Raw genomic sequence first — 25039 nt, forward strand, 5'->3', positions numbered from 1 at the left:
TCTTGAGGTACAGCCTCAAACTCCTTACTGGGCATAGTAAGAGATGGTTTGGGTCATCTGTTAAAGTACGGAGACTAGAAATCCGGAAGGAGTCGAATCCAGGATCCTCTACTCCCGGGGTCTGAGTCTTAGCAATAAACTCAGGGACGAAGCTGAACATTACCTCTCCCCATCCCCTTGAATGGGCGATGTCGTATGAGAGACCATGAGGTTTGCTGACTTGCTTGGCCGAGGCCAAAACTAGCAGGAACACCGTCTTCCAAGTCAGGTGGTGATCTGCTGCCTGGCGTAATGGTTCATAGGGAGGTCTCTTAAGAGATCTGAGAACTCGAACCACGTTCCAGGGGGGGAGGTCTCACTTCTGAATGAGGGCAGGTAAGTTCATAACTCCGAATGAGTAAAGAAAGTTCTAGCGATGAAGAAATGTCCATTCCTTTCAGTCTGAAGGCGAGGCTTAAGGCTGAGTGATAGACTCTCATTGCCGAGACTGATAGACGCATTTCTTCACGCAAATACACGAGGAACTCCGCTATTGCTGGAATAGTGGCATCGAGTGGAGAAATACCCCTTTCCACAACTCCAACCACAGAAGACTTTCCACTTTGCCTGGTAGACTGCTGCTGATGATTTTTGCAGATGTCCAGACATCCTAATCGCAACTTGTTGCGAAAATCCTCTCTCAGAGAGGAGATGCTGGATAGTCTCCAGGCGAGAAGTTGTATCGAAGCTACGGCTTTGCGGAAAATGTTGGCGTGTCGTTGATTAAGTAGATTGTGTCGTGGAGGGAGTTCTCTTGGTGGCTTCGTTAGGAGTTGCAGAAGGTCCGGGAACCATTCTGCGTGATGCCATAGCGGAGCTATGAGGGTCATTGAAAGATTGACCGATGTTCTGGTCTTGATGAGTACCCTCCTCATCAGACAGAACGGGGGAAAGGCATAAACGTCGATGTTGTCCCACCGTTGTTGGAAAGCATCTTGCCAGAGAGCCTTGGGGTCTAGGACTGAGGAACAGTACAGCGGTAGCCTGAAGTTCAGGGCCGTTGCGAAGAGGTCCACAGTCGGAGAACCCCACAAAGTCGGGACTTTGTTGGCTACTAGATGATCCAAAGACCACTCGGTACTCACTATCTGAGATGCTCTGCTCAGGTTGTTGGTGAGCACTTTCCTTTTGCCTGGAATGAAGCATGTCGATAGTGGTATTGAGTGGATTTCGGCCCATCTCAGTATCTCTACTGTTAGATGGGATAGTTGCTGTGAAAAAGTACATCCTTGTTTGTTGATGTAGGCCACTACTGTGGTGTTGTCACTCATCACCACCAGAGAGCGACCTGCCAGGAACTGTTGGAACTGTTGAAGGGCTAGAAAGACGGCCTTCATCTCTAGGAGATTTATGTGGAGGTACTTTTCTGACTCTGACCAGAGGCCTGAGGTCGTGTGGTGCAGCACGTGGGCCCCCTACCCTTTTTTTGAAGCGTCTGAAAACAGCATTAAATCCGGGGGGAGGACGAGAAGATCCACTCCCTTTCGTAGATTCTCATCTGTCACCCACCACTGGAGGTCTGTCAGTTCCGCTGATCACATGGGGATCTGGATATCCATGGAATTGTGTGCTTGATTCCACCGGGACTTGAGTCGCTACTAGAGGGATCTAATCCTGAGGCGACCATTGGGAACTAGACGGGCCAGCGATGAAAAGTGACCGAGGAGTCGAAGCCACGATTGGGCTGGAAGTTCTTCTCATCTGAGAATAGGTCTTGCGACCTTTCTCAGCCTTGCCATCCTGTCGTCTGATGGCAAGGCTTTGTGGAGAATGGTGTCTACAATCATGCCTAAGTACTGTATACCAGTCTTTGAGTGGGAAGCAGAGAGGACTTCTCGAGATTTACCATGATCCCCAGATCCTGGTAAAGTCTCAGAAGTTTGTCTCGGTGTTGAAGAAGGGTTGTCACAGTCTGCTAGGATTAGCCAGTCGTCCAGATAACGGAGGAGACGGATGCCAGTCCTGTGTGCCCAAGATGATACTAGGGTGAACACTCTGGTGAAGACTTGTGGTGCTGTGGAAAGACCGAAGCACAGCACCTTGAACTGGTACTTTCTGTTGTCTAGGCTGAATCTTAAGTACTTCCTTGAAGATGGATGGACTGGGATCTGGAAGTACGCGTCCTTTAGGTCCAGTGTGCACATGGAGTCTTGCGGTCTTACTGCTAGTCTGACCGTGTCTGCCATCTCCATGCTGAACGGAGTTTGTTTGACAAACTTGTTCAGAGCTTAGAGGTCGATGACTGGTCTCCAGCCTCCAGACGCCTTCTTTACAAGAAAGAGTCGACTGAAGAAGCCAGGGGATCCGCCGAAGACCTCTTGGAGAGTGCCCTTCTTCAACAGGGTCTGAACTTCTGCCTGAAGGGCTTGCCCCCTTGCCGATCCCATGGCAAGGGAGTTCAATGACACTAGATTCCTGGTCAGAGGAGGTAGAGATGTTATGAATGGGACGCGATATCCTAGACTGATCATGGAGATTGTCCAGGAATCGGCCCCGAGTTGCTTCCACCTGTTTGCGCAACTTTGTAGGCATCCCCCCACTAGTGGAAATGCAGGGAGACTGCCTATCCTAGCGTTTGCAGCCTCGGCTGCTCTCTCTAGAATTTTTACCTCCCCTGGAGGACATTTTGCCTTTCCTGTCGTTGCCAAGAAAAGTCTTAGACACCGTTGTCTTCGCTGCAGATTTTGTTGTCATTGTAGTCTTGGTTGGACGGGACTGCTGTGGTGCTGGAGGTTTATAGGGCTTAGCTGTTAAAGCCCTATGGAGGAGGGAGTCTTGATGAGACTTCCTCCACCTCTGAGCAGCATGTTCCACATCCTTAGGTTCGAACAGATGAGACCCCTCTATGGAGGAATGTCTGAGCCTATTGATCTCGACGCTAGGGACCTTCTGGTGGAATCTCTCAGCTACTGCATCCCGATATTTCAAGATGGTATTTGCCCACAAGTTCGAGACTTGGTGGGCAAGAAACTCGATCGTGCGAGTACCTGAGAGAAGGAAGGTTTCCATAGCTTTCCTGGTACGTTCCTTGGAGAAATCCTCAGATCGTATCAGGATACCGTAGCTTGCATAGCATACTTTGTGACCTTCTCCTGGTTGAGGATCTTGGCTGCCGAGAACGAGACCTGCCAATTGGAGAGTCTCTCAAGAGGGACTCCCCTGGTTAGCTCTTCCAGTGAGTGCTGAAGAGGAAGAGCTGAACTAGGCTCCTCCAGGATCTCAAAGCACCTCCTCTGCTGTATGCGAGGAGGTGGGAGGAGCCTCTTCGTGGTACCGGAACGGTTGGATGAGGACATCTCGGAGAGCTGCTGGGCGATCTTGTCCCTGGTACTCTTCGCCCCTTGAGACCAGGGCAGGGCTGTTTCTGGTCTTAGAGGGTTTTTGAGTACCAAAGACATTGAAGTGATAATGAGACGTCAGAACCGACAAGGCTAGAGAGCGTCTCATACAGCCTAGGGGACGTTAACCATCCCTTACCTAAAGGGATGGCACCTATCAGCAGTTCATGTACAATCGATCCGCAAAGTGATCGCGGATGCTCTACTCAAGCTCAAGCCGATAGAGTTTCAATGGTCCACAGACGCAGACCTATTCTCTCCCAGATGGGAACAAGTCCCCGAGCTGCAGATCGACCTCTCCGTCATGAGCGTCATCAAGAAACTGCCTCGATATGTAGCCCCATACGAAGGTCCTATAGTGGAGATAACAGACATCATGTCTCTAGTATAGAAGGGATGGACTCAGGAATTCCTGTTCATCCCATCCAATCTCCTGCTGAAGGTCCTCAACATGCTGAGATCCTTCCAGGGAGGAGTGGCTCTGTTGGCTCCCAAGTAGTCCTAGAGCAATTTGTTCCCTTTAGTGAAGGAACTGAAGCTGAGGCTGGCCCTAGTTCTGAACCCACGGCTATCTCAGAAGGTTCAGAAGTTAATTACCTTCAATTTATCACAAAGAGCCCAAACCCCTCATTTCAAACCCTTCATTTCATGATTTTCTTGCCCTAGCGGTTAAGAAAAGATTTGGGATCTCAAAAGGCAATATAGAATTCTTAGAAGAGTACAAGTCTAAGTCAACTAGAAGATAATATGAGTCATCTTGGAAAAAGTGGGTTGCTTTTGTAAAAGCAAAAGGATCGAAAGAAATCTCAATGAACTTCTGTCTGTCCTTCTTTGTCCACCTTCATAATCAAGGTCTGGCAACCAACACGATAACTACGTGTAAGTCAGCCTTGACCAGACCTCTTCTATATGACTTTCAAGTGGATCTGGCAAATAAAATCTTTAATAAGATTCCGAAGGCATGCGCAAGGCTTAGGCCTGCAGCACCTCCAAAGCCCATCTCAATCGTCTTTAGACAAGGTCCTACATTATGCCTCATCTGTGAACAATGAAGATTGTTCCCTCAAGGATCTAACCCAGAAGGTTATTTTTCAGTTCGCTATAGCCTCTGGGGCTAAAGTTAGTGAAATAGTAGCCCTATCTAGGAATGAGGGCCACATTCAGTTCACAGAAGCGGGAGAACTGAATCTCTTTCCTGATCCAACCTTTCTCCCTAAGAACGAGCTACCCACTAAGAGTTGGGGTCCCTGGAGATCTGCCCTCTGAAAGAAGATGTCTCTCATGTCCTGTAGAGTGTCTAAAGGTCTATCTTCGTAGAACTTCAGACTTCAGGGGAGGACAGCTCTTTAAAGGAGAAACCTTTGGATCAAATTTATCCCTAAAACAACTGAGGGTGAAGCTCACCTACTTTATTCGCAGAGCAGATCCTGACAGTACACCCGCAGGTCATGATCCGAGGAAAATTGCTTCATCACTGAACTTTTTTCAGTACAATGGTACCTCTTCATACGAATTTAATCCATTCCACAACCGACTTCGGATGTAGAAAATGTTTGTTCGGATGTAGAAACGAATTTTCCCATAAGAATACATTAAAATAGGATTAATCCGTTGTTGAGCCCAAAAACCTATGATAACTCCTTAATAAATTACTACAGTACACATGATTACACATGACAATATGCACTCTAAATTAGATAATAGACATGTAAAAAAGAATAATTATCAAGAAATAATATATAAGAAATGGGTTTGTAGCGTCACTTTACCTTAGAAAGTCCAGCGCAGGTGTTGGTTTTGCTACGTAGAGAGGAGACGGACTTATTCTAACTTACACTAAGTGAACTTTAACCTAACTTAGCTTATTTATATTTTTTTATTTTTATATTTCATATTTTTTTTTACATTTTCTTTTTTTCTTTTTGATAATTAATTTTAATCACTCACTCTCTCCACTTAAAATTGATTGAATTTTTTTCTCTTCACTCTTTGTCGTTTTCTTTGAACCACTTCCTTTCTCTTCATCACGAGTTCGCTTCGTAGTTTTTTTAAAGAAGCTATCGACAGAAAGTTGCTTGGTACGGCTTTTCAGAATGTTTCGAAAATGAGTTAGGCAAACATCATCGAACTGCGCAACTACACGACAAACCAGCAATTTTTTTGGGTGGTATTTGTCGATGAAGTCGACCACGTCTTGATATTTTCCTAACATCTCTTTTATTTGCGCCGAACCTAACACATGTTCTACCTCCTCGATCCCTTCCTCGTCATCACTCATGTGCTCAGACATAGCATGGAGTTCCTTGAGCTCCTCTGTGGTAAGTTCATCGTGATGTTCGGCGACGAGTTCCATGATGTCATCTGCGTAGACCTCCAGACCCATGGACTTGCCAAGGGAAACGATTTCCTCTACGTCTTCCGCTGCACCCACCACGGGATCAGGTTCGGGGTCAAAACCCTCGAAATCTCGGGGAGAAACTGCATCAGGCCACAGCTTCTTCCAGGCAGAATTGAGGGTTCGTCGAGTTAATCCCAACCAAGCCTGATCTATGATCTTCAAGCAGTGCACGATGTTAAAGTGGCTTTTCCAAAATTCACGTAAAGTTAAGTTTGTGCTTTGCGTGACATTAAAGCACTGCTTAAATAGTTGCTTGGTGTAGAGCTTCTTGAAATTCGAGATGACTTGCTGGTCCATGGGCTGGAGGAGAGGTGGTATTCGGTGGAAGATACAGCACCTTTAAGAACTTGAATTCTTCGAAGATATCATCTTCAAGTCCGGGGGGGTTAGCGAGTGCATTGTCAAGGCATAGCAGGCACTTTAAAGGCAATTTCTGCTCATGAAGATACTTCTTCACAGAAGGACCGAAAACTTGGTTAACCCATTGGACAAAGAACTGCCTAGTGACCCAGGCCTTCGAGTTGGATTGCCAGAAAACATGAAGCTGGTCCTTATCAACATTCTGTGCCTTAAAGGCCCTAGGGTTCTCAGAATGGTAAACCAGTAAGGGCTTGACTTTAAAGTCCCCGCTAGCGTTGGCACATTGGGCAAGAGTCAACCGATCCTTCATTGGCTTATGCCCAGGCAATTTCTTCTCTTCGGCGGTGATGTAGGTTTGACTGGGCATCTTCTTCCAAAACAGCCCGGTTTCATCACAATTAAACACCTGTTGCTCTACGTAGCCTTCTTCCTGCACGATCCTTTCAAAGCTCTTCACAAAGTCAGCTGCAGCCTTTGTGTCCGCACTAGCAGCCTCTCCGTGGCGAACAACTGAATGAATCCCGGACCGTTTCTTAAATTTCTCAAACCAGCCACGAGATGCCTTTAAATCGTCTGAGGAAGGTTCGGTTGAACTCTCCCCAGCATCACCCCCAGAGCTCGCCTCCTTCAAGTCCGTGAAGATGGCGTGCACCTTCTCGCAGATGATAGTTTCGTTGATGGTGTCGCCAACAATCTCTCTGTCCTTGATCCAGATTAGCAAAAGTTGTTCCATCTCTTCTATGATAGGGCTACGACGTTTTGAAATGATGGTGATCCCCTTAGAAGGTTTCACTGCTTTAATGGCTTCTTTCTGTTTCAAGATTGTCGAGATCGTCGACATATTTCGGCCATATTCTTTTGCAAGTTCACTCACGCGGACGCCACGCTCATGCTTTTCAATAATTTCTTGCTTTACTTCTAAAGAAAGCATTTCCTTCTTCCTTTTCTCACCACTACAACTACCACTTGCGAAACTAAGCCTTTTAGGACCCATGCTTTACGTAAAAACCGTAAAAGGATGTACCCAAAAAATCACGATTAAAATACAGTTACTGTAATAGCAGAACGCACAGCATACAACCACACGAAGCCGACGAGAACAGAGGAATGACCCAAGCCACGCTAATTGAGGGTCCCTCCGAGGTCGAAGTGCTGCCTTCTATCGGCGGAAATAAAAAATACATCCGGCGCTATGAGTACCGTCTACGCGTACGGGTATTGTTTACTTCAGGTGTCGAAAAAAAATTTAGTGTAGAGTAGGAACGTGTTCGAATTGTACTTCGCGTGTCGAAAAATTCGGATACAACCGGTAGGACGAAAATTGCTTACTTCATGTGTCGAAATAAAATTCGGGTGTAGAGTCGAAAAATTGCTCGAATTTTACTTCGGATGTAGATACGTTCGTGTGTAGAGGTTCCACTGTATATGGACTTTGAGCGTCTTCGCTCATATACTGGATGGAAATCATTCAGTGTTCTACAAACACTATGCTAAGCAGGTCCATGAACTGAAGCATTATGTGGTGGCGGCAGGTAGTGTATTAAAACCTGTTGTTTAATTACTGCGATAAACAGTTAATTGATTGGAACTACTGTATCAATTAAAGGGAAAAAGTGTCAACACTTCTGGTGTGATACCCTTTAAGTGAGTGTTACCATGGTGACACTAAGTCTGTTCAAAATCTCAGGTGTGGAATTATACAGATAACACTTGTGCCATGTGTACGTAGTACACAGTGTTGATAGGATACAACATTTACAGAAATCATAAAGGAAGAATTTATTAAAATTTTCTTAGTCTTAGAGTGGCACTCATCATTTCTTCCCTTTCAAAGGGGGAAATTAATTTCTGTATATGCTGCACGTATAATTCCTTTATCATGTTACATTCGTTTCACTTGTTACTTCATTTAGTCATTTATTAGAAATAAATGTCTATTAGAATGTAATTGCGACCTAATTCGCCCGGCAATTTGCATATTATTTAAGATGCCAGAGTTCTTTGACTTACTCATGTAAGTAAACCTCATATCATTGTATGCTTACAAACAATGGATATAGTGGACACTGATATTGTTCCGACAATTTATACAAACCGTGAGACTGTTTGTATACCCAGTGAATACTTATGTTTGTTCATACAATATATGCTAACCTGGAGGCCCCTTTTCTACCGTCTAGTATGACTCTTCCCTGTAGGGGGCAGGAAGCACTAACATTATCTATGATTAGTGATAAGGACAGATAACGGTAACGTCATTTGTCTCAAATGGTCCAGATGACCATAGAAAAATTTTCCCAAGGTTAAGGCACCGATGAAAATCCACAGATACAGTAATGCTCTGGTACACTTCCATCAGGACGACATGGCTTGAGCCCAAAACGAAAATCTATTTTTGGGTGAGATAGCCATGTCGTCCTGATGGACCCACCCTCCTTTTCTATAAAAAAGGTCTTCGCAGAATCCCTCCCAAAACTACTATACTGTATCTGTAGCATCATGCTCAACGCTACAAGAAATGTCCGCCATCTTGGATATGGCGCCGTCTTGATACTCAATAGTAGTATGGGAAGTAGGGTAACCTTGATAATGGCTCCCCTTCCGAAATTGTTACTCTTCCCCCTCGAAGCGAAAACGCTATTCGGGGTGAAGATCGCTATGTGTCGTATTAAGATATACGTCCCCTTATTTATGCGATATCCTTAAGAGAATGTTAAGGATATTCGCGCCAGGAGTTAGAATTCTGGAGACCTAAAGGTAAATTCTCTGGGAATATCACTGTAATACATATATCCCTTGGAAGCTACTATTAGGAACCTTCCATCAGGACGACAAGGCTATCTCACCCAAAAATAGATTTTTCGCTTCGCTCAAAATCCGTTATCTAGGGATAATACCAATTTCAAATTATATTGTTATTTCAAATTTTCTATCATTATTTTAAGTATACTGTACTTAAATTTATTGTAAGATCTTTATCCATTTTTTCATGACTCCCTTTCTTTGTTTTTACAGTGATGGTTCCCTGCACTCAGCAGGGATCATATGTTAAAATTTCTAAAAAGATTGAGTGAAGCCAGTTCAGAAGTAAACACAGTGTTAAAAATTAGTCAAGTAGAGGCGTAACTGTTTGTCATCTTAGTTGATCATGAGGAACATCTCCGTTCTGATCTGGTTGTATGTCAGATACCTTAGTTCTGGTCGACCCCAAAAGATTAGTTAATGATTTTTCAAACCTCCATCCAGTTTATGGTGATGGAAAATTTAATTTATTGCTGTTGAATGTAATTAAAGGTAATTCAGGTGAACAGAACAGAGAAGTACTGTCATGAATAAGTGTGAAGATTCTAAACACAAAGTAATCAAAACACGTCATTCCTAAGATGCATGGATCGTCATAAGTAATGTTATTTACTGAATGTACTCATACTTAAACATGTCGGATGTGGAGCCATTGGCTTGGGTTAACAACAGTGTTAGATCAAGAAAGGGTGTAGTGGAGTTGATGATCCCAACAGGAAATTCTCACTTGACAGGGGTAGAAAATAGCCCCACAGTAGGGTGATATTTTTTCTGATTGAAAGTTTTTACCAGCTGATACTATTCTTGTATCATAGAATAAAAAATCCAATCTGTACTTTATAAAACACAAGTGAACACAATCTAGAGACCTATACTTTCCCTGCATGAGTGTAGTTGGTAATGTGCAAACCTTATAGTGACTTAGGTTCTGTAGAATGTCTGTGTTGTTCAATATACTAAAATCAAAAAGATAAAAGTACAATTGCCTTTGAAAGCCACATAATGCATTATACAGGCAATTGAATTTTCATATTGAAAGAAACTCCCATGTGTGAGTAAATATGACAGGACTGAATATTATTGTGAATTAGCCTGGCTGTGATGAAATAATGCTTGTGGAGAATCTATTTATTCTTCCAGCAAGTTTGTAGGAGGAGGAGGACAATTCTCTGCTGCACACACATATGTACTAATATTACTGTATTGAACTTTTGCGAGTGATGTTTTTTCACTAAATGTGTGGATAACTGTGATTGTATGGGGATGGCCAACATGTGAACATTTTTTTTTGTCTTTCTGACGTAAAGATGAGGATGTAGACAGGTCATATGTGTAACATTGTTTTACAATCCCTTTGATCCTATCTGACAAGGTTGGCTGCTGTTGTCTTTTGTGCCTGAATATCTAATGTAGCGAGGGTATTGCTGGGTGAGATCATTGGACCACCCAGGCAACAGCAATGTACACACTGTTGCATTCATTAAGGTATTATAATATGTAGACTTCTGTAGTATGGCTTTTGGGAAGTTAAATTGAGTATTTGATATTTTGCCATCCCTTTTGATTGTAGAATTGAGGAAACCTCTGAAGCAGCTGTGATGAAATATCACTTGAAAAATGATGGTTCAGAGGAAAAATTTGAGCAACTAAGTAAACTGTCAAATTACATTTGAATTTAGCCCAAACATATATCCTGTTATGCTGGTCTTTATTTATACTTATATATGTAGATTAGATATTTAGAGGATTGATTCCTAAGAGGCTCTGCATGGAGATATCTATGTCTCTCCTCTTCTGGTTTTGAAGACGTATTTTCTCATCATTGTACTGTATTTATTTTTTTCTTTCTTTTTTAAATAAAAATGATATTTTAATTATAAAATAAATTTTTGAATATACTTACCCGGTGAATATATAATAGCTGCAACTCTGTTGCTCGACAGACACATACAGTAAAAACTCGCCAGCGATCGCTATACAGGTTGCGGGTGTGCCCATCAGCGCCAACTGTCGGCCAGATACCACTCTCGATGTAAACAAAGACTCAATTTCTTCTCATCCCACTGCGTCTCTATTGGGGAGGAAGGGAGGGTCGTTTAATTTATATACTCACCGGGTAAGTATATTCAAAAATTTATTTTATAATTAAAATATCATTTTTAAATATTTAACTTAGCCGGTGAATATATAATAGCTGATTCACACCCAAGGAGGTGGGTAGAGACCAGTTAAATATGTTTACATCATATAAGCTAAGAGTTTTTTATTTCATTTTGACAGTTATCAATATAACAAAACCAAAATAAATAGGTACCTGGTAAGGAAGTCGACTTAGACGATTACTCTGCCTTGTAAGTACGTCTTCCTTACGGAGCCCAGCGATCCTCTTAGGATGCTGACAGACCCCCAGGAGCTGAAGTATCAAGGGCTGCAACCCATACAACAGGACCTCATCAAACCCCTAATCTGGGCGCTCTCAAGAAATGACTTTGACCACCCGCCAAATCAACCAGGATGCGAAAGGTTTCTTAGCCTTCCGGACAACCCATAAAAACAACATTAAAACATTTCAAGAGACAGATTAAAAGGATATGGAATTAGGGAATTGTAGTGGTTGAGCCCTCACCCACTACTGCACTCGCTGCTACGAATGGTCCCAGTGTGTAGCAGTTCTCGTAAAGAGACTGGACATCTTTCAAGTAAAATGACGCGAACACTGACTTGCTTCTCCAATAGGTTGCGTCCATGATACTTTGCAGAGATCTATTTTGCTTAAAGGCCACGGAAGTTGCTACAGCTCTAACCTCGTGCGTCTTAACCTTAAGCAAAGATCGGTCTTCCTCACTCAAGTGTGAATGAGCTTCTCGTATTAACAATCTGATAAAATATGACAAAGCATTCTTTGACATAGGCAAGGATGGTTTCTTAACCGAACACCATAACGCTTCAGATTGGCCTCGTAAAGGTTTAGTACGAGCTAAGTAGAACTTAAGAGCTCTAACAGGGCATAAGACTCTTTCTAGTTCATTGCCCACGATCTCCGATAAGCTAGGAATATCGAAAGATTTAGGCCAAGGACGAGAAGGTAGCTCATTTTTGGCTAGAAAACCAAGTTGCAGAGAACAAGTAGCTTTTTCTGACGAAAATCCGATGTTCTTGCTGAAGGCATGAAGCTCACTGACTCTTTTAGCCGAGGCTAAGCATACCAGGAAAAGAGTCTTAAGAGTGAGATCTTTCAGGGAGGCTGACTGTAAAGGCTCAAACCTGTCTGACATGAGGAATCTTAGGACCACGTCTAAATTCCACCCAGGAGTAGCCAAACGACGCTCCTTAGTGGTCTCGAAAGACTTAAGGAGGTCTTGCAGATCTTTATTGTTGGAAAGATCTAAGCCTCTATGCCGGAAGACCGAGGCCAACATGCTTCTGTAGCCCTTGATAGTGGGAGCTGAAAGGGATCGTCCTTTTCTCAGGTATAAGAGAAAATCAGCTATTTAGGCTACAGAGGTACTGGTCGAGGATACGGAAACTGACTTGCACCAGTCTCGGAAGACTTCCCACTTCGATTGGTAGACTCTAATGGTAGACGCTCTCCTTGCTCTAGCAATCGCACTGGCTGCCTCCTTCGAAAAGCCTCTAGCTCTCGAGAGTCTTTCGATAGTCTGAAGGCAGTCAGACGAAGAGCGTGGAGGCTTTGGTGTACCTTCTTTACGTGTGGCTGACGTAGAAGGTCTACTCTTAGAGGAAGACTTCTGGGAACGTCTACTAACCATCGAAGTACCTCGGTGAACCATTCTCTCGCGGGCCAGAGGGGAGCAACTAACGTCAACCTTGTCCCTTCGTGAGAGGCGAATTTCTGCAGTACCTTGTTGACAATCTTGAATGGTGGGAATGCGTAAAGATCCATATGTGACCAATCTAGGAGGAAGGCATCTATATGTATTGCTGCTGGGTCCGGGACTGGAGAGCAATAGATTGGAAGCCTCTTGGTCAGCGAGGTTGCAAAGAGATCTATGGTGGGTTGACCCCAAGTCGCCCAAAGTCTCTTGCACACATCCTTGTGGAGGGTCCATTCGGTTGGAATTACTTGACCTTTCCGACTGAGACAGTCTGCTAGGACGTTCAAGTCGCCCTGGATGAACCTCGTTACTAGGGAGATGCCTCGATCTTTTGACCAGATGAGCATGTCCCTTGCGATCTCGTACAACGTCAGTGAGTGGGTACCTCCCTGTTTGGAAATGTACGCCAAGGCCGTGGTGTTGTCCGAGTTTACTTCCACCACTTTGCCTCGAAGGAGATACTCGAAGCTTATCAAGGCCAGATGAACGGCCAAAAGCTCCTTGCTGTTGATATGCATGCTCCTCTGACTCGAGTTCCACAGACCTGAGCATTCCCAAGACTTCAGGAAACAGGCACTTGGACAAGGGCGCAAAGAGTAGCTCAGATCTTTGGCAAGGCGTCACTCCAGCAGACAGGAAAGAACATAGAGACTCTCGTTTCTTCAGGACTCCGGAAGTGAATGAAGCGGCAAGTTCGTTGGACCCATCACGGACGGCCTTGTCCATGCAGGACATAATGAGTAAGGAAACATCCTTATCAGCAGAAGAGATTTTCCTACTCAGGGCTCCTAAACACCAGTCTAGGAAGTTAAAGACTTTGAACGCCCTAAATATACCTTTAAGAAGGTGGTCCAGGTCCGAGGGTGACCAACAAATCTTCGAGCGTCTCATGGCAAGGCGGCGGGGAGAGTCTACAAGACTTGAGAAGTCGCCCTGGGCAGAGGCAGGAACTCCCAAGCCGAGAACTTCTCCCGTGGCATACCAGACGCTCGATCTAAACGAGAGTTTAGATGGGGGGAAGGCAAATGCTGTCTTCCCTAAACTCCTCTTGGTCTCTAACCAATGGCCTAACAGCCGTAAAGCTCTCTTGGATGAGCGAGAGAGAACGAGTTTAGTAAAGGCAGGCATGGTAGTAGGAACGCCTAAGACAAACTCTGACGGCGGCGAACGAGGAGCCACAGAAATAAAGTGGTCAGGGAACAACTCCTTAAACACAGCCATGACTTTTCTAAAGTCCAAGGATGGTTGAACTGCTTTAGGCTCATCAAGTTCTGAAGGTTGATCCTCAGGATGTGGTTCAGCAACGTCCTCATCTGACAGTTCCTCATCCGATAACTGATGAGAAAACGGCAAAGGTGTGGGCAACGTTTGACTCGCCGAGTCCGGTCGCACTGGTGCATACGTGACGGAGCCGGACGCAGCGTCATGGAACTGCTGAACAGTCTGGGAACTGTCAACAACCACAGGTGCGCGAGGACGCACAGCGTCCACCCGAGACTGTTTAGACCGTCTGGGTTGTGCAGTCAACACCATACCGGGTTGCAGAGGTTGACGCACCGCATCAAAACAAGTCACCTCTGATGGTTGATGAACGTCCTGAACGTCACCAACCACATCCGTGCGTTGCCTAACGTCAACGTGCGGCTGGAAATCCACACTGGGTCGCATCGGTGGAGGTACAACCCCAACTGGTTGACGCGAGAAAGCTACCTCAACGTCAACAGGACGCACAACAGACCGCTTGGATGGTTGTTGGCCAGTAGGTTCAGCGGCAACCTTTTCCGCATTGTAGTCCTCCATCAAGGACGCAAGCTTGGACTGCATGTCTTGCAGTAACACCCATTTAGGGTCTACGGAAGCAGGTGCGGTAACAGACGGGGTGAGCGACTGAGACGGCACAACTTTGCCTCTCTTAGGCGGCGAGCAGTCATCAGATGATGGCAACGGGTCCGAACTGTCCCAGTGGCTACAACCGGGACGTTGGACTTGTCCTGAAGGGACCGACTTACGCTTTAAAGGTCTGGAGACCTTGGTCCAAGGTTTCTTACGAGAAACACCTTCGGACGACGAGGTAAAAACGGGCTCTCTCGTCTTACGTTGGTAGGGGCGATCTTGGAGAGATACGCCTGATACCAAAGAGGAAACGTCTGTTCGCTGATCAAGGCCTCTCGAACCCATGAGTCGTACGACATTGCTTCTCCCCTGGGCTTGGGAGCTTGCAAGAGGTCCCGGACTAGGAGGACGACAGGCACGAACAGACGAACCCTCGAGCGCAACACTGTTCACAACACTTTGCGTAACACTAGGCACTTTGACACTATCCTTCGTGGCACTTTGGCACTTGAGTTCCTTAACGTCCGCCATGAGTTGATTTCGGTCACTTGCTAAAGACTCAACTCTCTCCCCCAAGGCATGAATAGCACGCATCATGTCTGCCATCGACGGTTCCTGAGTGCTAGGAGGGGGGTTAGGAACAACCACTACAGGGGAAGGAATAGGTTCAGGGGCATGTGGAGAGGAAAAATCTACCGACCTAGAAGAACTTCTCCTTACCCTATCTCTCTCTAGTCTGCGTGTATATTTCTCAAATTCGAGAAAATCGAATTCCGAAAGGCCCACGCATTCCTCACACCGATCTTCCAATTGACAGGTTTTACCCCGACAATTGGAACAAACAGTGCGAGGGTCGAGAGAAGCCTTTGGAAGACGCCTATGACAGTCCCTAGCATTACATTTTCTGAACTTGGGAACTTGTGAAGGGTCAGCCATTTTGAATTAGTCAAGGGAAAATTCCAAAAAACGATCTAAGTCATCAACAATTAATCCGATCCAAAAAAGAGTTCAAGGATTTATTTGAAGAAAAACACCTGTACTGCAAAAGCTCAAACCAAATTAAAGTACTTCACCAAATAAGATGGGAAAAACTCCAGGTTCAACAGGGAGTAAAGTACGTCTTGTCGACACGTCGACAGAGAAGAAATTGAGTCTTTGTTTACATCGAGAGTGGTATCTGGCCGACAGTTGGCGCTGGTGGGCACACCCGCAACCTGTATAGCGATCGCTGGCGAGTTTTTACTGTATGTGTCTGTCGAGCAACAGAGTTGCAGCTATTATATATTCACCGGCTAAGTTAAATATTTAAAACTTTTCTTTTATATTTGTAAACATAACCTGTCCTCTTCACAGCCACCAATATAGAATTTATGTTTGATAAATTTTAATATAATTTTCCTCTCCTAATGCTCAAATAACTTGAAAAACAGTATAGAAATACCCTACCTTGAAAGCATGCTGCTGCTATTTATATAGGACTCCATGCATGCCAGTAATAAGTGAGACGGTATACCTCTAGAATAATATTAAGCAACTGCAGTTCTAGCTGGGTCCCCTTGCCAAGTATAAAATCAAGAGGTGGTGCCTGGTGCCAAGTTCATCCTTGATTGTTTACTTTTTGCCCAGATCTCTGGGCATTCAACCATATGTTATTGTGTAGTGAACGTTGGAGTCTGGTCGGCATTCGGACACTAGGGAGTCTGCGTGCTACATCAGGCCACAGTCCGCAAACCAATACATCATCTTCTTAATCAGAAGAGAGAGAACAACACTGCAAAGGGGAGGGGCTGCTTATAGTCACTCTTTTTCAAAGGTACACAACAAATGAGGTTTCAAAGGTTATGATTTTTATAGAAACAAAATTCACTCCACCAAATGTACGGTAACTTTTTAATGAGCTTCTGCTTATATGCGAGAGAGCTCACAAAAAACCACAACAAACAAATGTTAGAAAAGATCCGACAGTCGCGAGAGCAATGCAACGATATGTCTGTACCTGTTGAGTCCAAAGACAAAAGTGGCTGTTCTGTGACAGGCGGGAAGGCAGTAATTCCAGGTATTGCCACTTGTCATTATCCAACTACCTTGTAAGCAATTCCAGGTCTGTTCCAGTTCAACTGAAGACATATCCCTACTGTATTTCAATATTATTATTAAAAGGATGTAGATTTACCAGCCCCATGAGTCAAATTTGATTTCTATAGAGCTGGCCATATCACTATTCTAAAGGACCAAAGGTTTGTATGTGCCTTTGAATATATGTGCAGTACTGAATATTTAATGATTTTGATTCTTTATATTACACTTCTGATTACTAAAGATAAAATTAGAGCAATTAACATACCATCATCACCTTCATCATTAGCAGCTTTGCTTTTGGAAGAAGGTGGAGAGCTTTTATTGTCAAAGGTTACTCGAGGATTTGAATCTTTATCACGTTTCTGTGCAGTTACTGGCTTGGGTTTTCCTTTGGATAAGCCATCATCCAAATCATCCAAATCCTATATCAATAAAAACAAAAAACAATTTTCCAGGATAGGTTATTTTCAAAATACTGAAAAAAATACTCTTGAGAATATTCTAATGTCTTTTACTTGAATGGAAAGTATTAGCAACCAATAGTTATTATACAAAAAAATTCCTTATACATTGTCATGATGTGAAAAAAAAACAAAAACTTTAGGTAACAACATATTATATGCATTAACAATTAACAGAACAATATCAAATATATTACAGTACAGTAGTGACTTACCGCCATTAATTTAGCCATTTCTTCAGGATTGACATCAGAAACAGGTTCTGAATCAGCACTAAATTCAATGTCACTCATTTTGGTGGTTGACAATATACTTTTTTAATTCCTGTAAAAATTAAATATCACTTAAAGGTGAACCCAAAACTGAAATTGAATAGTATAATTTATTACTTCAATATTTACCTTGTAGTTGTCATGCTAATATAATTGAAGGCAGTTGCTTTGATGATATTAGCTTGATGACTAAAAGGTAAGATTCCTTGAAACGCTGATTCAAAATAACTTGCAGTAATTAGAATAAAAATGTAGAAATATTCAAACCTCACTACATTTCAAATGCTTCTCCTATAAAAATAATTGTATTTCATAAATTCATGAAATGACATATTTTTTTCTATATAGTATACTACACATTAATTCATATTAAAGATTACTCATGAATGGCAGAGGTAAGGGTCAGGACAATGCCCTAGAGACTGACCATATATACATATGATCAGCAACCAAGACCCCTCTCCATCAAGCTAGGACCACGGAGGACCAGGTAATGGCTGCTGATGATTCAGCAGGTAGACCTATTGGCTCCTCCAAACTCTGCATCCCTAGCTCACAAAGGTGGTGGAGTTACAGAAAATACTAGAAAACAATGAGCTTGAGCAGGTCTCAAATTCCCATTCAACAGATTGCCAAACAGAGACCTTTCCAGTAAGCTACCACAACCTTAAATGAGGATGAACAGAGTAACTAGCATTTCTAGAAAACATCTCAACAATTTCTTTTAACCCTTTTACCCCCAGGGTATTTGGAAATTTCCAACCCTTAACCCACATGGGGTTATTTTTTTCCCAGCACATTTTGCAGTATATTTTTTTTTTAAATGCTCTAACAGCCTAATTTTTGTCATAGAGAGGTCAGGTTGGTCGCATTCTCTTGGAAAATGCCTGAATTTTCTCAAAAAATTATCAAAATTATGAAAAATGTTATTTTTATTAGTAAAATAAATTTTTGAATATACTTACCCGATAATCATGTAGCTGTCAACTCCGTTGCCCGACAGAATTCTATGGAGGGATACGCCAGCTATCACAATACTAGAAGGGGGTGTACTTACCAGCGCCACCTGTGGCCAGGTACTCAAGTACTTCTTGTTGACACCTCCTCAATTATTCCTCGGTCCACTGGTTCTCTATGGGGAGGAAGGGAGGGTCGATTAAATCATGATTATCGGGTAAGTATATTCAAAAATTTATTTTACTAATAAAAATAACATTTTTCAATATTAAACTTACCCGATAATCATGTAGCTGATTCACACCCAGGGGGGTGGGTGAAAAACCAGTGTACAAGACTAAAGGATAGCTAAGTATCCCGTATTTCATATAATCAGTTATCCACAATAACAATGAAATAATAAGTACCTGGTAAGGAAGTCGACTTGAACCGTTACTCTGCCTTTAATAAGATCGTCTTCCTTACTGAGCGCAGCGTTCCTCTTGGGAGGCTGAATCAACTCAAAGGTGCTAAAGTATACAGGGCTGCAACCCATACTAAAGGACCTCATCACAACCTTTAACCTCGGCGCTTCTCAAGAAAGAATTGACCACCCGCCAAATCAACAAGGATGTGGAAGGCTTCTTAGCCGACCGTACAACCCATAAAAAGTATTCAAGAGAAAGGTTAAAAGGTTATGGGATTATGGGAATGTAGTGGCTGAGCCCTCGCCTACTACTGCATTCGTTGCCACGAATGGTCCCAGGGTGTAGCAGTACTCGTAAAGAGACTGGACATCTTTGAGATAGAATGATGCGAACACTGACTTGCTTCTCCAATAGGTTGCATCCATAACACTCTGCAGAGAATGGTTCTGTTTGAAGGCCACTGAAGTAGCCACAGCTCCCACTTCATGTGTCCTTACCTTCAGCAAAGCAAGGTCTTCTTCCTTCAGATGAGAATGTGTTTCTCTAATCAGAAGCCTGAATAGTAAGAAACTGAGTTCTTAGAACTTGGAAAAGAAGGTTTCTTGATAGCACACTATAAGGCTTCTGATTGTCCTTGTAAAGGTTAAGACCTTTTTAGATAGTACCTAAGAGCTCTAACTGGGCAAAGTACTCTCTTCAGATCATTCCCCACCAAGTTGGACAGGCTTGGGATCTCGAACGACTTAGGCCAAGGACGTGAAGGAAGCTCGTTTAGCAAAAACCGAGCTGCAAGGAACATGTAGCCGTTTCAGATGTGAAAACAATGATCCTGCTAAAGGCGTGGATCTCACTTACTCTTTTAGCTGTTGTCAAGCACACGAGGAAAAGAGTTTTTAATGTGAGGTCCTAAAAAGAGGCTGATTGGAGAGGTTCAAATCTTGAAGACATAAGGAACCTTAGGACCACGTCTAGATTCCAACCTGGAGTGGACAACCGACGTTCCTTAGAGGTCTCAAAAGACCTAGGGAGGTCCTGTAGATCTTTGTTGGTGGAAAGATCCAAGCCTCTGTGGCGGAAAACCGCTGCCAACATACTTCTGTAACCCTTGATCGTAGGAGCTGAAAGGGATCTTACTTTCCTTAGATATAACAGGAAGTCAGCAATCTGGGTTACAGTGGTACTGGTTGAGGAAACTGCATTGGTCTTGTACCAGCTACGGAAGACTTCCCCTTGAGACTGATAGATTCTGAGAGTGGATGTTCTCCTTGCTTTGGCAATCGCTCTGGCTGCCTCCTTCGAAAAGCCCCTAGCACTTGAGAGTCTTTCGAAAGTCTGAAGGCAGTCAGACGAAGAGCGTGGAGGATTGGGTGTACCTTCTTTACGTGAGGTAGACTTAGAAGGTTCACTCCTAGAGGAAGAGTCCTGGGAATGTCGACCAGCCATTGCAGTACCTCTAAGAACCATTCTCTCGCGGACCAGAGCGGAGCCAACCAACGTCAGCCGTGTCCCTTTGTGAGAGGAGAACTTCTGAAGTACCCTGTTGACAATCTTGAACGGCGGGAATGCATACAGGTCGAGATGGAACCAAACCAGCAGAAAAGCATCCACGTGAACTGCTGCTGGGTCTGGAATCGGAGAACAATACAACAGGAGTCTCTAGGTTATCGAGGTAGTGAACAGATCTATGGTTGGCTGACCCCACAGGGCCCAAAGTCTGTTGCAAACATTCTTGAGAAGGGTCCACTCTGTGGGGATGACCTGACCCTTCCGTCTGAGGTGATCTGCCATGACATTCATACCGCCCTGAATGAACCTCGTTACCAGTTAGCTTTCGATCTTTAGACCAGATGAGTAGGTCCCTTGCGATCTAGAACAACTTCCACGAAAGAGTCCCTCCCTGCTTGAAGATGTAAGCCAGGGCTGTGGTGTTGTCAGAGTCCACCTCCACCACTTTGTTAAGCTGGAGGGACTTGAAGTTTATCAAGGCCAGAATAACCACCAACAACTCCTTGCAATTGATGTGAAGTGTCCTTTGCTCCTGATTCCATGTTCCCGAGCATTCTTGTCTGTCCAAAGTCGCACCCCAGCCCGTGTCTGATGCGTCCGAGAGGAGACGGCGGTCGTGTTTCTGAACAGCCAAAGGTAGACTTCCTTGAGAAGAAAGCTGTTCTTACACCACGCGAGAGAAGACCTCCTCTCTTCGGAAACAGGAACTGAGACCGTCTCTAGCGTCATGTCCTTTATCCAGTGAGCAGCTAGATGATACTGAAGGGGGGGGAGGTGGAGTCTCCCTAACACGATGAACAGGGCCAGCGATGAAAGTGTCCCTGTTAGACTCATCCACTACCTGACTGAGCATCGGTTCCTTCTCAGCATGCTCTGGATGCATTCTAGGGCTTGGAAGATCCTTGGGGCCGACGGAAAAGTCCGAAAAGCTCGACTCTGAAGATCCATACCCAAGGAGACAATGGTCTGGGATGGGACGAGCTGAGACTCCTCAAAATTGACCAGGAGGCCCAGTTCCTTGGTCAGATCCATAGTCCATAAGAAAATCTCCAGACAGCGACGACTTGTGGGAGCTCTTAAAAGCCAGTCGTCTGACGGAGCCGGACACAAGATCATGGTACTGCTGCACAGTCTGTGAACTGTCAATCATGGGCAAGCGAGGAAGTACAGTGACAACCCGAATCTGTCTAGACTGTCTGGGTCGTACAGACAACTCCTTATCGGGTTGCTGAGGTTGCCGCACTGCGTCACAACAAGTCACTTCTGTTGGTTGTTGAACGTCTTCCCCGTGACACATTGACTCCGTAAACAAAAAATCCTCTAACAAGGACTAAGCTTGGACTGCATGTCTTGCAACAAAGCTCAAGGTCTATGGGAGCAGGTGTGGTAACAGACGGGATTAGCGACTGAAGTGGAACCATTACCTTCCCTGGAAGCATGTTACGCTTAAATAAAAGTCCATAGGAGGCTATGCAGCTAAAGGCTCCCTCCAAATGACAGAGTCCTCAAAGGAATATCAGAAGGAGGGAGAAAAGAACTTTCTCATCTACAGGGACCATATCCTAGAAAAGCTAAGTTCTCTCAGTGAGGGTTCACTGGTGCAAAAGCAGCAGACTAGAAGGCAACGTTATGAAACTGCTTGACAGTCTAGTGAGTTGGCAACAACCAAAGATGTGTGACTGAGAAGCATGCGGTAAGGTATGCAGAGCATGTTGTATGCAGAGTATGCTGTATGCAGAGCATGCTGAATGTAGAGCATGTCGTATGCAGAGCATGCTGAATGCAGAGCATGCTGTATGCAGAGCATGTTGTATGCAGAGCATGCTGAATGCAGAGCATGCTGTATGCAGAGCATGTTGTATGCAGAGCATGCTGTATGCAGAGCATGCTGTATGTAGAGCATGTTGTATGCAGAGCATGCTGAATGCAGAGCATGCTGTATGCAGAGCATGTAGTATGCAGAGCATGCTGTATGTAGAGCATGCTGTAAGGTAAGCAGAGCGTGTGCATGGCGTTTAACATTTCTCAGAAATTCCATGACCAGTGCTAGAGTGCTTTATGCATGCTTGCATGGGGTTTAAATATCAACATAATATTTACCTTACATTCATAACTCATGATTCATATTTTTTTCCATATTCTGCGATATTGTTAAAAATATATTGCAAGGAATCCAAATATATTTTTATAAGTAATACAAATAACCTCCATTATCATAAGGTTTGAAAATGGAGGTAAGGTATGCTGAACAGCAGAGTCAGAACGAGCTGGAACAACAATAGTTGTGGTTTCCTCTTCAAGACTCTGTTGAGGGAACACCTGAGGCTCAGTCTGCAAAGGCTGATCAAAGGAAGTAGCAGAAGGTAGGCGCATGGGTGGAGGAGGCTGACTCCTGGCATGAGTGGCTGAACCCAAGGGTTGCGCTTGCTGAGCGGTTGGCGGAAGCGGAGTAGCAAGTTCCTGTTCCTGTGGTGTGAGCGGAGCGCGATGAGGTAGAGGCTGCGCAGAACAAGGTAAATGTCTCGCAAGCTGAGGCTCCTGAGGCGCAAGGCTAAGGTGTAGTGGTGCTTGCCTTGTGGAGGGTTGAGCTCGCTGCAGCGAGAGCTGAGGAGACTGACTCAAGGACGGGAGAGGTTGTTGTACCTCAACCGAGTGTTGCATCACTGGTGGAGCAGCAAGTGGAGGCGGAGGAAGAGAGGTATAATCCTCCTGATCCCATTGTAAAGGTTGCCTTAAAGAAGGCGGAGGCTGAGCACCACTGGGAACAGCCAACTCAGAACGTGGCTCAACATCGTACGCCTGGCAGGTGGTACTGCGATCAGGCGGAGCGAGCGCAGGCGGAGCGAGCGCAGGCGGAGGGAGTGTAGGCGGAGGCGCAACACTCTCAGCCCGACACTCACGCATCAAGACCGAAAGTTGTGACTGCATGGACTGCAGTAGAGTCAACTTGGGGTCGGCAGACACTAAGGTCTGCTGAGGTAAAGCCTTAACAGCAGAGATCTGTTGCGGCAGAACCTTACTCCTCTTAGGCGGAGTGCATTCACTGATGACTGAGGAGAGTCAGAGCTAACCCAATGACTGCATCCGGGTTGTTGAACTCTAACTTCGTACGTCTGGCATAGGTCTGGACTTTATGTTTAAGAGGTCTTGAGACCTGAGACCAGCGTTTTCTCCCCTAAATTTCTTCTGCAGACGAGCAAAATAAGGGCTCAATCGTCTGCGGGTGGGAGTGACGGTCTCGGTAAGACACGCCCACAACCACCGAGGATACTTCTGTGCGCCGATCAAGGCCTGCTGAACCCTTTTGTCCTTCGACATTGCTTCTCCCCTGGGCTTGGGAGCTTGCAAGAGGTCCCGGACTGGGAGAACGACTGGCGCGCACAGAAGTACCCTCACGCACAACACTGACACACTTTGTGCTAATCACTTATCACTTTGATTTTCTGTTTGCACTTATTTCACTGAACTCGAAACTTTAAGTGGTTTGTACCTGAAACACGCAATTCTATCCTTTCTCAAAAGTTAGTAATTGCGAAAACAGAATTACAATGTAACAGAAAAATCTAATGAAAGATAAATAATTCAGTGGCTGGAAAGAGACTAAACACTAGATCACTCTAGAAACGTTTACTTTCTTCCCCTAAAGAGACTAGGGAGAAGAGCAAAAAACGATAACAACGTTACTCGTACGCCTGGCAGGCTTGAATGAAACGTTTATCCTCCTCTTTCTCCCTCCGTCTCTATCTCTCTCTCTCTCTCTCTCTCTCTTGACTTAGAACCTGAGAGAAGAGCCCAATCATATATATCGTTAAAACATATTATTGTTAAAGGAAAAAAACTGAAATATTTCCCAAAATGAAAAGTTCCTTTATTAGGATTAAAACCATTAAGTTAAGAAAGAATGAACAAAACGCTAGACACGGTTACTCTTACTGCAACGTGAAACCGTGAAAAGTCTTTCTCTATCGTAACGATAGAGTGCAAGTTGAACGTTCTGAACGTCAACAACTGCAGAGACAAAACAAAACGTTAGTTCAACTTTGAAAACAGTACTAGCTATCAAAGAAATTCTTTCAAAGACATTAAAATAGCATAATATGTTAACAGGAAAAACCGAAATGACGGGCTCAATGTTAATTAACTTCGGTACCAAGAAAAGACCGCCTACTATTAGGAAGGTCGAATATAAACAAATATAAAAATTAATTTTAATAAGTTTATAAAAAAAGGAAGTTAATCGAAGAGGCCTATAAGAGGCGGAGAGATATAAAATAAATTTATAACTTTTGTTAAGCAAAATTAAGAAAGAGAGTCTATACTCTCTTAGACACCAACACTTCCGTCTAAGGGAAGGGTCGGCCATTTAAAGGTGAAAGAGAGTTCATACTCTCTTCGTCACCATAATTAATCAAATTAATTCCAAAAGCTAACTAAGCTAATATAGAAGTTTCCAGTAAAGCGACAGCCGAAATCAAAGAGAAATACTTCACCAAAGTCGTGAAAATACTCCAAGAACATAAGCGTATCCCAGAACGTCTTGCCGGAAGCACGACAGAGGAATAATTGAGGAGGTGTCAACAAGAAGTACTTGAGTACCTGGCCACAGGTGGCGCTGGTAAGTACACCCCCTTCTAGTATTGTGATAGCTGGCGTATCCCTCCATAGAATTCTGTCGGGCAACGGAGTTGACAGCTACATGATTATCGGGTAAGTTTAATATTGAAAAAAATATTTTTATAGCATTTTTTTGC

At 44.1% G+C, this 25039-nt stretch overlaps 1 protein-coding gene across 2 annotated transcripts in view; it reads right to left on the bottom strand.

Moving 5' to 3' along the window:
* LOC137625696 (fas-binding factor 1-like) overlaps positions 1–25039 on the bottom strand; it is a 247161-nt gene that overhangs the window by 179617 nt on the left and 42505 nt on the right. Inside the window, exons 2-3 of one of the 2 annotated variants that reach the window (XM_068356609.1) lie at positions 17362–17470; positions 16960–17107 (exon numbers count right to left, since the gene is read on the bottom strand). In XM_068356609.1, the coding sequence (XP_068212710.1) occupies positions 16960–17107; positions 17362–17439 (226 nt within the window). In that variant the 5' untranslated portion in view covers positions 17440–17470. Of the gene's footprint in view, positions 1–16950; positions 17108–17361; positions 17471–25039 lie in introns of both variants that reach the window. The other variant, XM_068356604.1, reaches the window with a different exon arrangement.

The sequence above is a fragment of the Palaemon carinicauda genome, chromosome 2, assembly GCF_036898095.1.
Source record: "Palaemon carinicauda isolate YSFRI2023 chromosome 2, ASM3689809v2, whole genome shotgun sequence".
In the NCBI taxonomy this organism is placed as follows: Eukaryota; Metazoa; Arthropoda; class Malacostraca; order Decapoda; family Palaemonidae; genus Palaemon; species Palaemon carinicauda.